Source organism: Belonocnema kinseyi, chromosome 1 (assembly GCF_010883055.1).
Source record: "Belonocnema kinseyi isolate 2016_QV_RU_SX_M_011 chromosome 1, B_treatae_v1, whole genome shotgun sequence".
In the NCBI taxonomy this organism is placed as follows: Eukaryota; Metazoa; Arthropoda; class Insecta; order Hymenoptera; family Cynipidae; genus Belonocnema; species Belonocnema kinseyi.
This window is the reverse complement of record NC_046657.1, coordinates 71,540,970-71,553,264: the sequence shown is the minus strand read 5'-3', so window position 1 is coordinate 71,553,264 and position 12,295 is coordinate 71,540,970. Positions and strand designations below refer to the sequence as shown.

At 23.8% G+C, this 12,295-nt stretch overlaps 1 protein-coding gene across 6 annotated transcripts in view; it reads left to right on the top strand.

Moving 5' to 3' along the window:
* LOC117168748 (phosphatase and actin regulator 4B) overlaps positions 1-12,295 on the top strand; it is a 326,157-nt gene that overhangs the window by 296,172 nt on the left and 17,690 nt on the right. For all 6 annotated transcript variants that reach the window (XM_033354515.1, XM_033354526.1, XM_033354494.1 and 3 more), the window contains 2 exons: positions 348-502; positions 11,902-12,058. In XM_033354515.1, coding sequence (XP_033210406.1) covers positions 348-502; positions 11,902-12,058 — 312 coding nt within the window. The remainder of the gene's footprint in view (positions 1-347; positions 503-11,901; positions 12,059-12,295) is intronic.

Here is a 12,295-nt window from a genome sequence, read left to right as displayed (position 1 = left end):
GAATAAGTTGGTTTACAGAATAAAATGATTCATAGAAAAAAAGTTGGTTTACTGAATAAGTTGGTTTACAGAATAAAATTCTTTTAGAAAATAAAATTGGTTTAATGAAATAAAACTGGTTCGCAGAATAAAAGATGTTAATAGAATAAATGAGGTTTGCAGAATAAATGTGGTTTACAGAATAAAATAGGTTTATAGAATAAAATATATTTACACATCAGATCAATCTAAATCTCGCATTTCAAGTAATTTAGAACATTGGTTCACGAAGCATCAACCTGAACATTTAACCAATAATTGGCTGAGAAACTCGAAATATTTTAGTAACATAATTTTCGAAATTGCAGCAGTCGACCTGTCAGATTTGGATTGGCGCTTCCCTGTACTCCAGAGAATAAGGAAAATGCGAGACCCTACGTTATTCGAGAGGATTCTGATGATGATGATGATGATTCTGGAGATGGACAAGTTCTCTACCGAGAAGACTACGATGACGAGACGAGTAAGTTTTAAAAAAGAAATTAAATCCAGATTGATTTCTAATTCAGAATTTGTTTTAAAAAGACTGGAGGGATCAATTTAAAGCTAAAAAACAAATTTTATCACGGTGGAGAGGAAAATTTAAACAGAATTTATGGGCTTCCAGAAGATGTTTGAATTTAGAAAATAGCTTTTTCTATTAAATAAATCAAATTTAATTTATTTAATTTTACTTTAATCTGGTTTTCTGGTTTCCAGAATATGTTTGAATTCATAAATTAACGTTTTCTTTTAAATCAGAAAAGTTTAATTATTTAATTTTTCTTTAATTCAGATTTTTTGTTTTCAAGTCTCTTAATATTTAATTATTTTAAGAGAGTTTTGTTTGACTGGATAATTTCAAATGACAAGAATGTGAAAATTATTTTATTTAAAAGCCTTTTTAGTTAAACTATTATTTTTATTCATATCAATGATAAAAATGAAAATACTTTTAATTCAAGATTTGTGAATTGCACATGGCTTCAAGAATAAATAAACATTCTAAATCACGTTTTTAAACTTTTTAATATTTAATATTGTGATTAAGAATTAAATTAAATAGAAAATTGAGTTTTGCCATTTTAATTTAATTTTTTTAATTTTTCAAGGATATAAAACACAATTAAAGAATTATTAATTTTAAGCGATTTAACTAGAAATAATTAAACTGATTTTCAAAATGAGAGTTGTTAACTTTTACAATTATAATTTGAAAGTCATTTGGAATTGAAATTTGTTTAATTTAATAATTCTGAACCTAGTTTTTTTTGAGATTCCTGGGAAAATTTTTAATTATTTTTTATCCTTTGTAAAAATAAATAGTGATGAAAGGCTTCAAAAGAATAAAAACATTTTTGTAAGATTCCTAGAAAAATTGAGAATAATTTTTCAGTTCAGAATATTCTTTTAAAAGAATATTCCGAAAGATTAAAATTAAAGATTTAAACCATTTAAGATTAAAATAAATTTAACTTCTAATTTAAGAAGTGTTGAGTTTTAAAAACATGTAATTTTTCCATTTTTAACCTTTCTAGCTTAAAATTATTTAAAATAATGTAATTTAAAACATTTTAAAGTTCTTTGATTGAATTTATATTTTTAAGAAAATTTTCTCAATTTTGCAGGATTTGAAATAAGAAACTGTATATAAAAATCTTTACAATTTTAAAGGATGTTCAGAAGTTTTGAAAAAATCTTCAAAATAATTTAAAATTAAAAAAAAGATCATTTTAGACGTATAAATTATTGAGCATTTAAATTTTTACAATTTTTTAGAAGAAAAAATCCTTCAGATTTAAAAAATTCTAGAAAAATTTTCGAAAAGGAATAAAATTCTGAATTGGAAGAGAAACTTTTTCCAAAGAATTCTAATTCTGAGTTGAAGCAGGGTATTTTCAAATTTGAATCAATTCTGAGTTGAAAATGGTATTTATCCAAAAGAATTGTAAATTGTCTTGGAAACGGGAATTAAAATTTTCAAATAAATTCCGACCTGGAACAGGGTATTTTTTTGAATAAAGAATTCTAATTCTAAATTGAAACGGAATATTTTCAAAAAAAATTAAAATTATGAATTAGAAAAGGGAACTTCACAGGAAATTTCTAATTTTTAGTTGAAATGGAGAATTTTCGATTAGGATTAAAATTCCGGATTTGAGAAAGGAATTTTGAATTTTTAATCAATTATGAATTGGAACAGGAGATTTTACCAAAAATTCTAATTCTTAGTTGAAATTGAGAATTTTCAAAAAAAATTTAATTCTTTATGGGAACAGGGATTTTTTTCAACAGAATTTTATTTTTAAGTAAAATTAAAGAATTAAAATTCTGAATTTGAATAGGAAATTTTCAATTTTCAACCAATCCTGAGTTAAAACTGGCATTTATCTAAAAGAATTATAAATTGTCTTGAAAACATGAATTTAAAAATATAAATAAATTCCGATCTGGAGCAGGGTATTTTTTTAAATAAAGAATTCTAATTTTAAATTAAAACGAAATATTTTCAAAAAGAATTAAAATTATGAATTGGGAAAGGGAACTTTACAGAAAATTTCTAATTCTTAGTTGAAATGAAGAATTTTCAGTTAGGATTAAAATTCCGGATTTGAAAAAGGAATTTGCAATTTTTAATCAATTATGAATTGGAACCGTGATTTTTTCAAAAGAATTTTGTTTTTAAGTGGAAATTAAGAATTTAAATTCTGAATTTGAACAGGAGTGCGATTTTCAACATAAAAGTTTTTTTTAGTTGAAAATTCAGGTATTTTTGATTAAAATTCGTTTTTTTTAGAAGAGAATTAATCTTGTCAGTTGAAAATTGAACTATTTCGTTGAAAATTTGTTTCTATTTTGTTTTTTCGTTAAAAAAAGTAATGTTTTCAATTAAAAATTTTCAAGAAACGTCAGCAAAAATTGATAGTTTTGTAGACGATTGGAACCCTAAATACATTTTCTTTATCATTCTTGTATTTTGTTGAAATTAGTGTCTTAGAAAATTAATAGAAAATTAATCTTCTTGGTTACAATATTTTGTTGAAAACTCCTTTTTTGTTTGATTGAAAATTAATTTTTTTTAAATCTAAATTTAATTATTCGACATTTGGTTGAAAAGTGATCGTTTATAGTTGAAAATGCAATTCTTTGTTTAAAAATTAATGTATTTTGACCAAGGTTAATTTTTATTGTAAAATATTAAGTTTCGTAGTTGAAAATTCATTTTCTTGGGTAAAAGATTCATCATTTTTATTAAAAGCTTATTTCTTTGTTTGAAAATTAATTAATAAAGGTTTTTTAACTATTTCAGGTTTTATTTTAAATTTATATTCTGAAAATTCCTTGTTTGATGGTTGAAAATTAATCTTTTTTAGTTGAAAATTCAATTACTTATTTAAAAATTTCCGTATTTTGTAGAAAATTAATGTTCATGGTTGAAACTTAATCTTTTTACTCAAGAATTTTTCTTTTTTTGGAAGAAAATTAATCTTCTTAGCCTATTCGTTTTTTTGTATTTTCTCAAAAATTAATTTTTCTGTAGAAAATTAATGCTCCTTTTTGAAAATTCATATTTTTAGTTGTAAATTAGTCTCTTTTTTTAGTAGAAAAAAAGAATTTTTTTAAATTTATATTTTTAAGTTGAAAAATATAACTATTTCGTGGAAAATTTCTCATTATCGGTTGAAAATTATTTTTCTCAAACGAAAATTAAAAATATTCCATTTTTGGTTGAAGATTGATCTTTTTCAGTTAAAAATTCATGTATTTTGCTGAAATTCGTCTTTTTTGGTAAAAAAAATATTGTTCTTGTTTGAAAATTCACCCATTTGGTTAAAAGTAATTTTTTATTGAAGATTCACCATTTTAAATTAAAGTTCAGTTTTTTCCCTTGAAAACTTATATAATATGTTTAGTAATTTTGTTCTGGTTGAAAATATTAATACTGTCAACTGAAAATTTAATTATTGAATGTTTTTTTTTAAATTACCCTTTTTAGTTGAAAATTCAGGTTTTTTTTTTAATTTGTAATTTTTTTTCGAAAAAGTGCTGTTTTGGGCATTTTTTCTTACTTGTAAACACCACCGTTTAGTTACCTTTGCAAGTTTTCTAAACTCGCCCTCAGTTCAACGAACGTTCGTCTTCCTCGTCGCGTTCCTAACATTGTCCAGGAGCATCGATCGAATACCTCTTCGAAGATGATTCACAGCCACTGTCACGGATTGCACAAGATTTCAAATCAACCTTCGCCAAACTAATTATATTCTCAGTCTTATTTCTATGCACATATATACGGAGTTTCGCGATGCGCCGACTCACACATAACACGAAAACACCTTGAAGTTTATATTAATCTCCGAAGATATCTGGCAAGCTCAGTCTCTTCCGAACCGTTGTTTTATTCCGAGTACGCGCTATTTTCTTTTCTTTTTTCCCCAATTCTCCGAGGCGTGCATTCTGACTCACAGGCAGTTTTCCAAGAGATTCCGCCCAAAAGTCTTGGGTAGATCATCTAATACAAATATCCGGTTTCGATCTCTCAAAAAAGTCGATCTTATTCCCAAATAATGAGGCCAAGCCTTTTGTGAATCAAAAAATATCGATTTTACTTGGAAAAAATTACGCTCAAGCCTTTTCAGATTTAAAAGAGATTCGTTTAATTAAAAAGAAAAAAATTACGCCAAGCCTTTTCAAACCAAAAAAAGTGTTCATTTAATTTGTTTTTTAAATTACGCCAAGCCTTATCCAACTAAAAAAGACGTCCACTTAATTTACAAACAAATTATGCCAAGCCTTTTTCAACTAAAAATACGTCCATTTAATTCAAAAAAAGTTTTTGTCATCCGAAATAAATACGGCAAGCCTGTTTCAACTGAAAAAATGTGCATTTAATTTACAAAAAATTGCGCCAAACATTTTCCAACTGAAAAAAATGTCCATGTATTTCATAAAAAAATTACGCGAAGCCTTTTCTTACTTAAAAGAGATTTATTTAATTTAAAATAAAAAAATTACGACAGGCCCTTTTCAACTAAAAATACGCTCACTTAATTTATAAAAAAATTACGTCAAGCCTTTTCCAACTAAAAAAAAGTGTATGTCATCCCAAATAAATACACCAAGCCTTTTCCAACTCAAAAGAAATTCATTTAATTTAAAAAAATTGCGCCAAGCCTTTTCCAACAAAGAAAGCTTCCATTTAATTTACAAACAAATTACGCCAAGCCTCTTCCCACTCAAAAGAGATTCGAATCATTACAAAAAAATACGGCAAGCCTTTTTCAAATAAACAGAAAGCGTCCATTTAATTTACAAAAAATTAGACCAAGCCTTTTCTAACTAAAAAGAGATTCATTTATTTTTTTAAATTGCGCCAAGCCTTTATCAACTCTAAAATGTTTCATTTAATTTTAAAAAATTGCGCCAAGCCTTTTTCAACTAAGAAAATATCCATTTAATTTACAACAAAATTACGCCAAGCCTTTTCCAACTCCGAAGAGATTCATTCAATTAGAAAAAATTACGCCAAACCTTTTCCAACTGAAAAAATCTTAATTTAATTTACAAAAAAATTACCCCAAGCCTTTTCCGACTCAAAAGAGATCATTTTTAATTAAAACAAATTAAACCAAGCCTTTTCCAACTAAAAAGAAATTAATTTATTTTTAAAAATTACGCCAAGCCTTTTCAAACCAAAAAATTACGCCAAGCCTTTTCCAACTCCAAAGAGCTTTATTTAATTAGAAGAAATTACGAAAAGCCTTTTCACACCAAAAAAGTGTCCATTTAATTTACAAAAAATTACGCGAAACCTTTTCCAACAAAAAAAAAACGCCACTTAATTTGCCAAAAAATTACGCCAAGCCTTATCCAACCAAAAAAGACGTCCACTTAATTTACAAAAAAATTATGGCAAGCCTTTTCTAACTCCAAAGAGATTCATTTAATTAGAAAAATTTACGCCAAGTCGTTTCCAACTAAAAAACGTCAACTAGAAAAACGTCCATATAATTTACAAACAAATTACGCCAAGCCTTTTCCCACTCAAAAGAGATTCGTTTAATTTTAAAAAATTACGCCAAGCGTTTTCCCACTCAAAAGAGATTCGTATCATTAAAAAAAAAAGTGCGGCAAGCCTTTTCTTACTCAAAAGAGATTCATTGAATTTAAAAAGACAAAATGCGACAAGCCTTTTCCAACTAAAAAAACGTCCATTGAATTTACAAAAAACTAATTACGCCAAGCCTTTTCCAATTTAAAAGAGATTCATTTAATCTAAAAAAAATTTCCCTAGCCTTTTTTAACTAAAAAAAGTCTTCATCTCAAATAAATACGCCAAGCCTTTTCCAGCTCAAAAGAGGTTCATTTATTAAACAAAAAAATAAATAACGCGAAGCCTTTTTCAACTAAAAAAGAGGTCAATTTCGTTTACGAAAAATAACGCGAAGCCGTTTTCAACCCAAAAAACGTCTATATAATTTACAAGAAAAGACGCTAAACCTTTTCCAACTCGAAAAAATCCATCTCATCCCAAATAATAATGTCAAGCCTTTTCCACCTTCGATATTTTTTTAAACTGATTTAATTCCTTATTAAAAAAGTGTAGAAGTCAAAATATATCAATTGTTTACTAATCTGCCTCTCGGTGAAAAAAATCGATTTGGAAGTTCTTTTTTTTTTAAAAAATGCTAGTCTCATGGAATAGGATTTGGTGAATTTGTTCAAATTGTAAGTCAAGAAAACCTGGAAAATCTGGAATTTTCTGGGAATTTTTATATATCTTTCATTTTTTCAGTACCTTTAAAATTTGGATGGAACTGTTTGTGGACTTTTTTCAGCCCTGTAAACATTTTCAGTAAAAAATTTATATTTTTTAATTGAAAATTCATGTATTTTTTTAATTCGCCTTTTTTATTCAAGTCGACTGTTGTTAGGGTAAAATTAAAATATTTTTTATTAAAATATCAACGAGTACATTTTGTGGTAATAATCCATCTTTTTTTTTGTTCAGGATTAAATTATTTTGTTTAAAATCCGTACTTTTTCGCTAAATTTAACTTATTTAAAAATTCAACTTTTGTTATTAAAAATTAATTTTATACTTTTTTAATTTAATTATTCCATTTTTGTTGAAAATTTATCTCTTTTAGTTAAAAATTAAAGTATTCCACTTTTGGTTAAATATTTATCAGATGAAACCGTAACTATTTGATTGAAAATTCATGTATTTTGTTAAAAAATCGTTTATTTGTTTTAAAAGTCATGTTTTGGTAGAAAATTTATTTTATTGGTGGGGAATTTCACTCATTTGTTGAAATAACGTTCGTTTCTGGTAAATGATCAATTTTTTAAACTGAAAATTTAACTATTCCACTTTTAGTTAAAAATGTATTCTTTTTATTTTAAAAAGAAACTATATGTTTGAAAACTCATGTATTTCTGTTTTTATTCAAACAAATAATTGAACTTTTCACACAAAACAGTTTAAATTTTGAACAAATAATTACATTTTCAATACAAAATAAAAAAATTAAATTTGTTTTCAGTTAAAAAAATTGATTGATATCAGGAAAATAGTTAAATTTCCAACCAAAGAAATAATTTTACAACCAAAAAGATGACTTTTAGCTAATGAAAAGAAAGATTTTAAATAATAAAAAAATTTTTCAAACAAAAAATGGAACACTTCAATTTTTAGTTTACTTTTTAATCAAAAAAATCGAACTAAGTAGTTAAATTTGCAACCAAAGAAATTTGTTTTCTACAAAAAAAGATGAATTTTGAAAGAAATAGTTAAATTTTCAACTAATAAAAAATACGTATTTAACCAAAAGTGCAATAGTTTAATTTTTAATTTAAAGAATTAATTTTTAACTAAAGAAAAAGAAACATAAATTTACAAATGAAAAAAAGAATTTTTAATAAAAAAAGAGATTTTTCAATATTTCAAATGAATTTTCAACCAAAAATGGAATAGGAAAATGATTAATTGAAAAATTTCATTATTAACTTTTTTAAGTTTCAACAATTAGTTAAATGTTCAACAAAAGAGATGACTTTTCTACCCAAACTATGACTTTTCAACCAAAACAATAAAATTTCTACCAAAAAGGCGGATTTTGTCATAAAAATATCATACAAAATTCGATATAAATTAAAAGTTGAATAGTTAAATTTGTAGTTAAAAAATTAATTTTTAATCAAAGAAAAAGGAATTTCAACAAAATAGTTCAATTTTCAACCAGGGTCAGGAATTTTTAAACAAACCATTAAATTTTCAAATATCTACAAAAGAATGTATCTTTTTGACTTGAAAATTTAACTATTTGTTTAAAAATTTAACTACTTTGTTGAAATTTTTGACAATAATCAAATTTTCGAACTGAAAATTTAACTATTCCACTTTTTCATGTTTTTTTGGTTGAACATTAATCTTGTTAATGGAAAATCAATATTTTTTTTGAAAATGTAACAATGTTTTGAAATTTTGTTTTTCTTTGGTTAAAAACTAGTGTTTTAAAACTAAAAATTAAAGTTTTTTTAAAATTCCTCTTTTTTGGCAGAAAATTCACTGATTATGTTGAAAAATCATCTTTTTGGTAGAAAATTAATTTCGTCGGTGAAAAATTTAACTATATTTTTGCATTTTTTTGTTGTTGTCTATATTCAATTTTTCTAACTAAAAATTTTACCAAGAAAAATAAATGTTTCTAACAAAATACAAGGATTTTCAACCAAAATTTGCATTTAAAAAATTAATTCTTAAGTAAAAAAACAAACAAATTTTCAACAAAGTTGTTAAATTTCTCCCAAATAAATTTTCAACCAAAGAAATGGATTTCAAATAAAATAAAAAATGAATTTTTAAAAAACTAAAAAACGAAAAAAACGAATTTTCAATGAAATACCTTAATTTACAAGCAGTTTCATTTTTAAATAAAAAAGATAAATTTTTATTTTAAAAAATATCAATTTTTAACCAAGAAAAATAATGTTTAAAAAATAAATAAATTACATGAATTTTCAACCAAAAGTGCAATAGTTAAATTTTTTGTTGAAAACATTAATTTTCAATTTAAGAGAAGAAAATTTCAACAAAATAGTTATATTTTTAACCGCAGAAATTAATTCAAAAAAAGTGATACTTAATTTTTTCAATTCAATAAAGTAGAGAAATTTTCAACCAAAGAAATTAATTTGCCACCAAAAAGATAATTTTTTTAAAAAATACACTAATTTTGAAACAAATAGTTAAATCTTAAACTAATAAAGATAAATATCTCACCATAATTGAAATAGTTCCATTTTTAGGTAAAAATGAAGAAATGTCAACGAAATAGTTTAATTTTCAACCAAAGAAATTAATTTAAAACCAAATCATGAATTTTTTAACAAAAAAAAAAACAGCAAATTTCTAATCAAATACATGAATTTGCAAACAGTTTAATTTAAAAAAAAAATTCAAATGAAAATAGAACTGTTTCATTTTTATTTAAAAAAATTAATTATTGATTAGATACAAAATGCAATAAAGTAGCTAAATTTTTAACTAAAAAAATTTAATTGTACAACCAAAAATATGAATTTTTAACGAAGAAAAATAAATTTTTAGTTGTAAACATTAATTTTTAATTCATGAGAAAGAAATTTCAACAAAATAGTTCAATTTTTAACCACAGAAATGAATTTAAAACTAAAAAATGAATTTTTTAACAACAAAAAAACAAATTTTTAATCAAATACATGAATTTGCAAACTGCTTAATTTTTAAATAAAAAAAAATTTAACTGAAAATAGAATTGTTACATTTTTATTTTTAAAAAAATATTATTAATTAGATAAAAAATTCAATAAAGTAATTAAGTTTGCAACCATAAAAATTTAATTGTACAACCAAAAATGTGAATTTTTAACCAAGAAAAAAAAATTTTCAGTTGAAAACATTAATGTTTAATTTATGACAAAGAAATGTCAACAAAATAGTTAAATTTTAAACCACAGAAATGAATTTAAAACCTAAGTAAAAAGTTTATTTTCAACGAAATATAGAGTTGTTCAATTTTTATTTAAAAAAATTAATTATGATTCTTTTTAAATTCAATACAGTAGATAAATTTTTAACCAAAAAAATTAATTTGCTACCAAAAAGATAAATTTTTAGTTAAAAATGAAGAAATTTCAACAAAATTGTCAAATTTTTAACCAATGAAATTTACTTTAACAAAGAAAAAGACTAATTTTTATCTCTTTTTGTAGAAAATTCATTTCTTTTGTGGAAAATTTAACTACTTTGTTGAAATTTATTTTTTTGTCAGTAATCAATTTTTTCAAATGAAAATTTAACTACTCTACTTTTGGTTCAAAATTTATGTATTTTTGTGTATTTTATTTTTAAAAAATCAAAAAAAGGTGGAATTTTTAGCTGTCTACAAATTCTTTTTCTTTTTGGTTCGAAAATTTAACTATTCAGTTTAAAGTTCAACTGTTTTGTTGAAAATTCATATTTTATGGTATAACATAATCTTCTTAGTGGAAAATTAATAATTTTCTTTAAAACGTAAACTATTTTATTGAAATTTCTTTTTCTTAGATTGAAGATGAGTTTTTTAAACCAAAAATTTAATTTTTTTTTTAAATTCGCCTTTTTCGCTGAACAATTTATTCCTTTGTTTGAAAACTTGAATATTTTTAAATTAAATTTTTACTTTGTTTTCAATGTTGTTTTGTTTATATTATATTTTTATTTTTATTATTTTGTTCTTATTTTCTTAAAAATGTTATTCTCTTGCTTATAAATTAATTTTTTACTGAAAATTTCATTTGTGATAAAAAAAAAATTTCTTTTTTTTTAGTTGAAAATTCGTCTTTTTTTGAAAAATTCTTTTTTTGTTGCTAAAAATTAATTGATTTTGTTAAACATTAATTTTTTTTCTCTGGACTGACGATTCATTATTTTAAATTGAAAATTTCAACGAAATTGTCAAATTTTCGACCAAAGAGATTTACTTTAAGCAAGAAAAAGACGAAATTTCATCTCTTTTTGTAGAAAATTCATTTTTTTCTGTGGAATTTTTCCACAAAAGAAATTAATTTTCTACTTCTTTTTGTGTATTTTATATTAGTTTTCAAATTTTCTTTTTGGCTCGAAAATTTATCTATTTAGTTTAAAATTTCAACTGTTTTGTTGAAAATTTATCATTTATGGTATAACATAATCTTCTTAGTGGAAAATTAATAATTTTCTTTAAAACGTAAACTATTTTGTTGAAATTTCTTTTTCTTAGATTGAAGATGAGTTTTTTAAACCAAAAATTTAATTTCTTTTTTTAAATTCGCCTTTTTCGGTGAACAATTTATTCCCTTGGTTGAAAACTTGACTATTTTTAAATTGAATTTTTATTTTCAATATTGTTTTGTTTATATTATATGTTATATTATTATAATTATATATATATATATATATTTATATTGTTTTTATTTTCTTCAAAATGTTGTTCTTTTTCTTATAAATAATTTTGTAACTAAACATTTGAACTATTCCATTTGTAATTGAAAAAAAGATTCTTTTTTTTTAGTTTGAAAATTCATCTATTTTTTTAATTCTTTTTTTTGGCTGAAAATTCATTAATTTGTTTAAAAATTAATGTTTTTCTTTGTGATTGACGATTTATTATTTTAAATTGAAAATTGCAATAGAATGATGAAGCTAGAATGTTGTCGATTTGGACGGCATCGGCGATGTCGATTGCATGTGCGACAATTAGATCGTTCGATCAACAGCCTGTTCTGCAGAGAAGCAGCAGCTGTTCGGCAATTTTTGAGGGTAAAGCTTGGCACTTTATCGAATTGCGATAACAAGTGATTGATGATTTTTTTTTTTCGCAGGTCGCCTGGCAGCGAAAATTGCACGCAAGGAGTCACTCTCGCTGAAACTTGCCCTGAGGCCAGACCGCCAGGAACTCATCAACAGGAACATCCTTCAGATCCAGTCTGACAATGAGAGACAGGAAACGAAGGAAACGATTGGTGCGAAGCTCAGCAGGTATTGTGTTTTTCCTTTTATTATTATTATTCTTATTTCCTTTTTCCCTGTTTTTATTTTTCCCCAGATTTCAAATTTCCACGGAATTTTGGAATTTTCAATTAAAAAAAAAAAAAAAGAATTTTCTACAAAACAGTTGAATTTTTTATTTGAAAACATTATTTTTTAACAAAAAACTACATTTTCATCAAAGAGTTGATTTTTGAACCAAAATAATTTGTTATAAATTAAGAAATA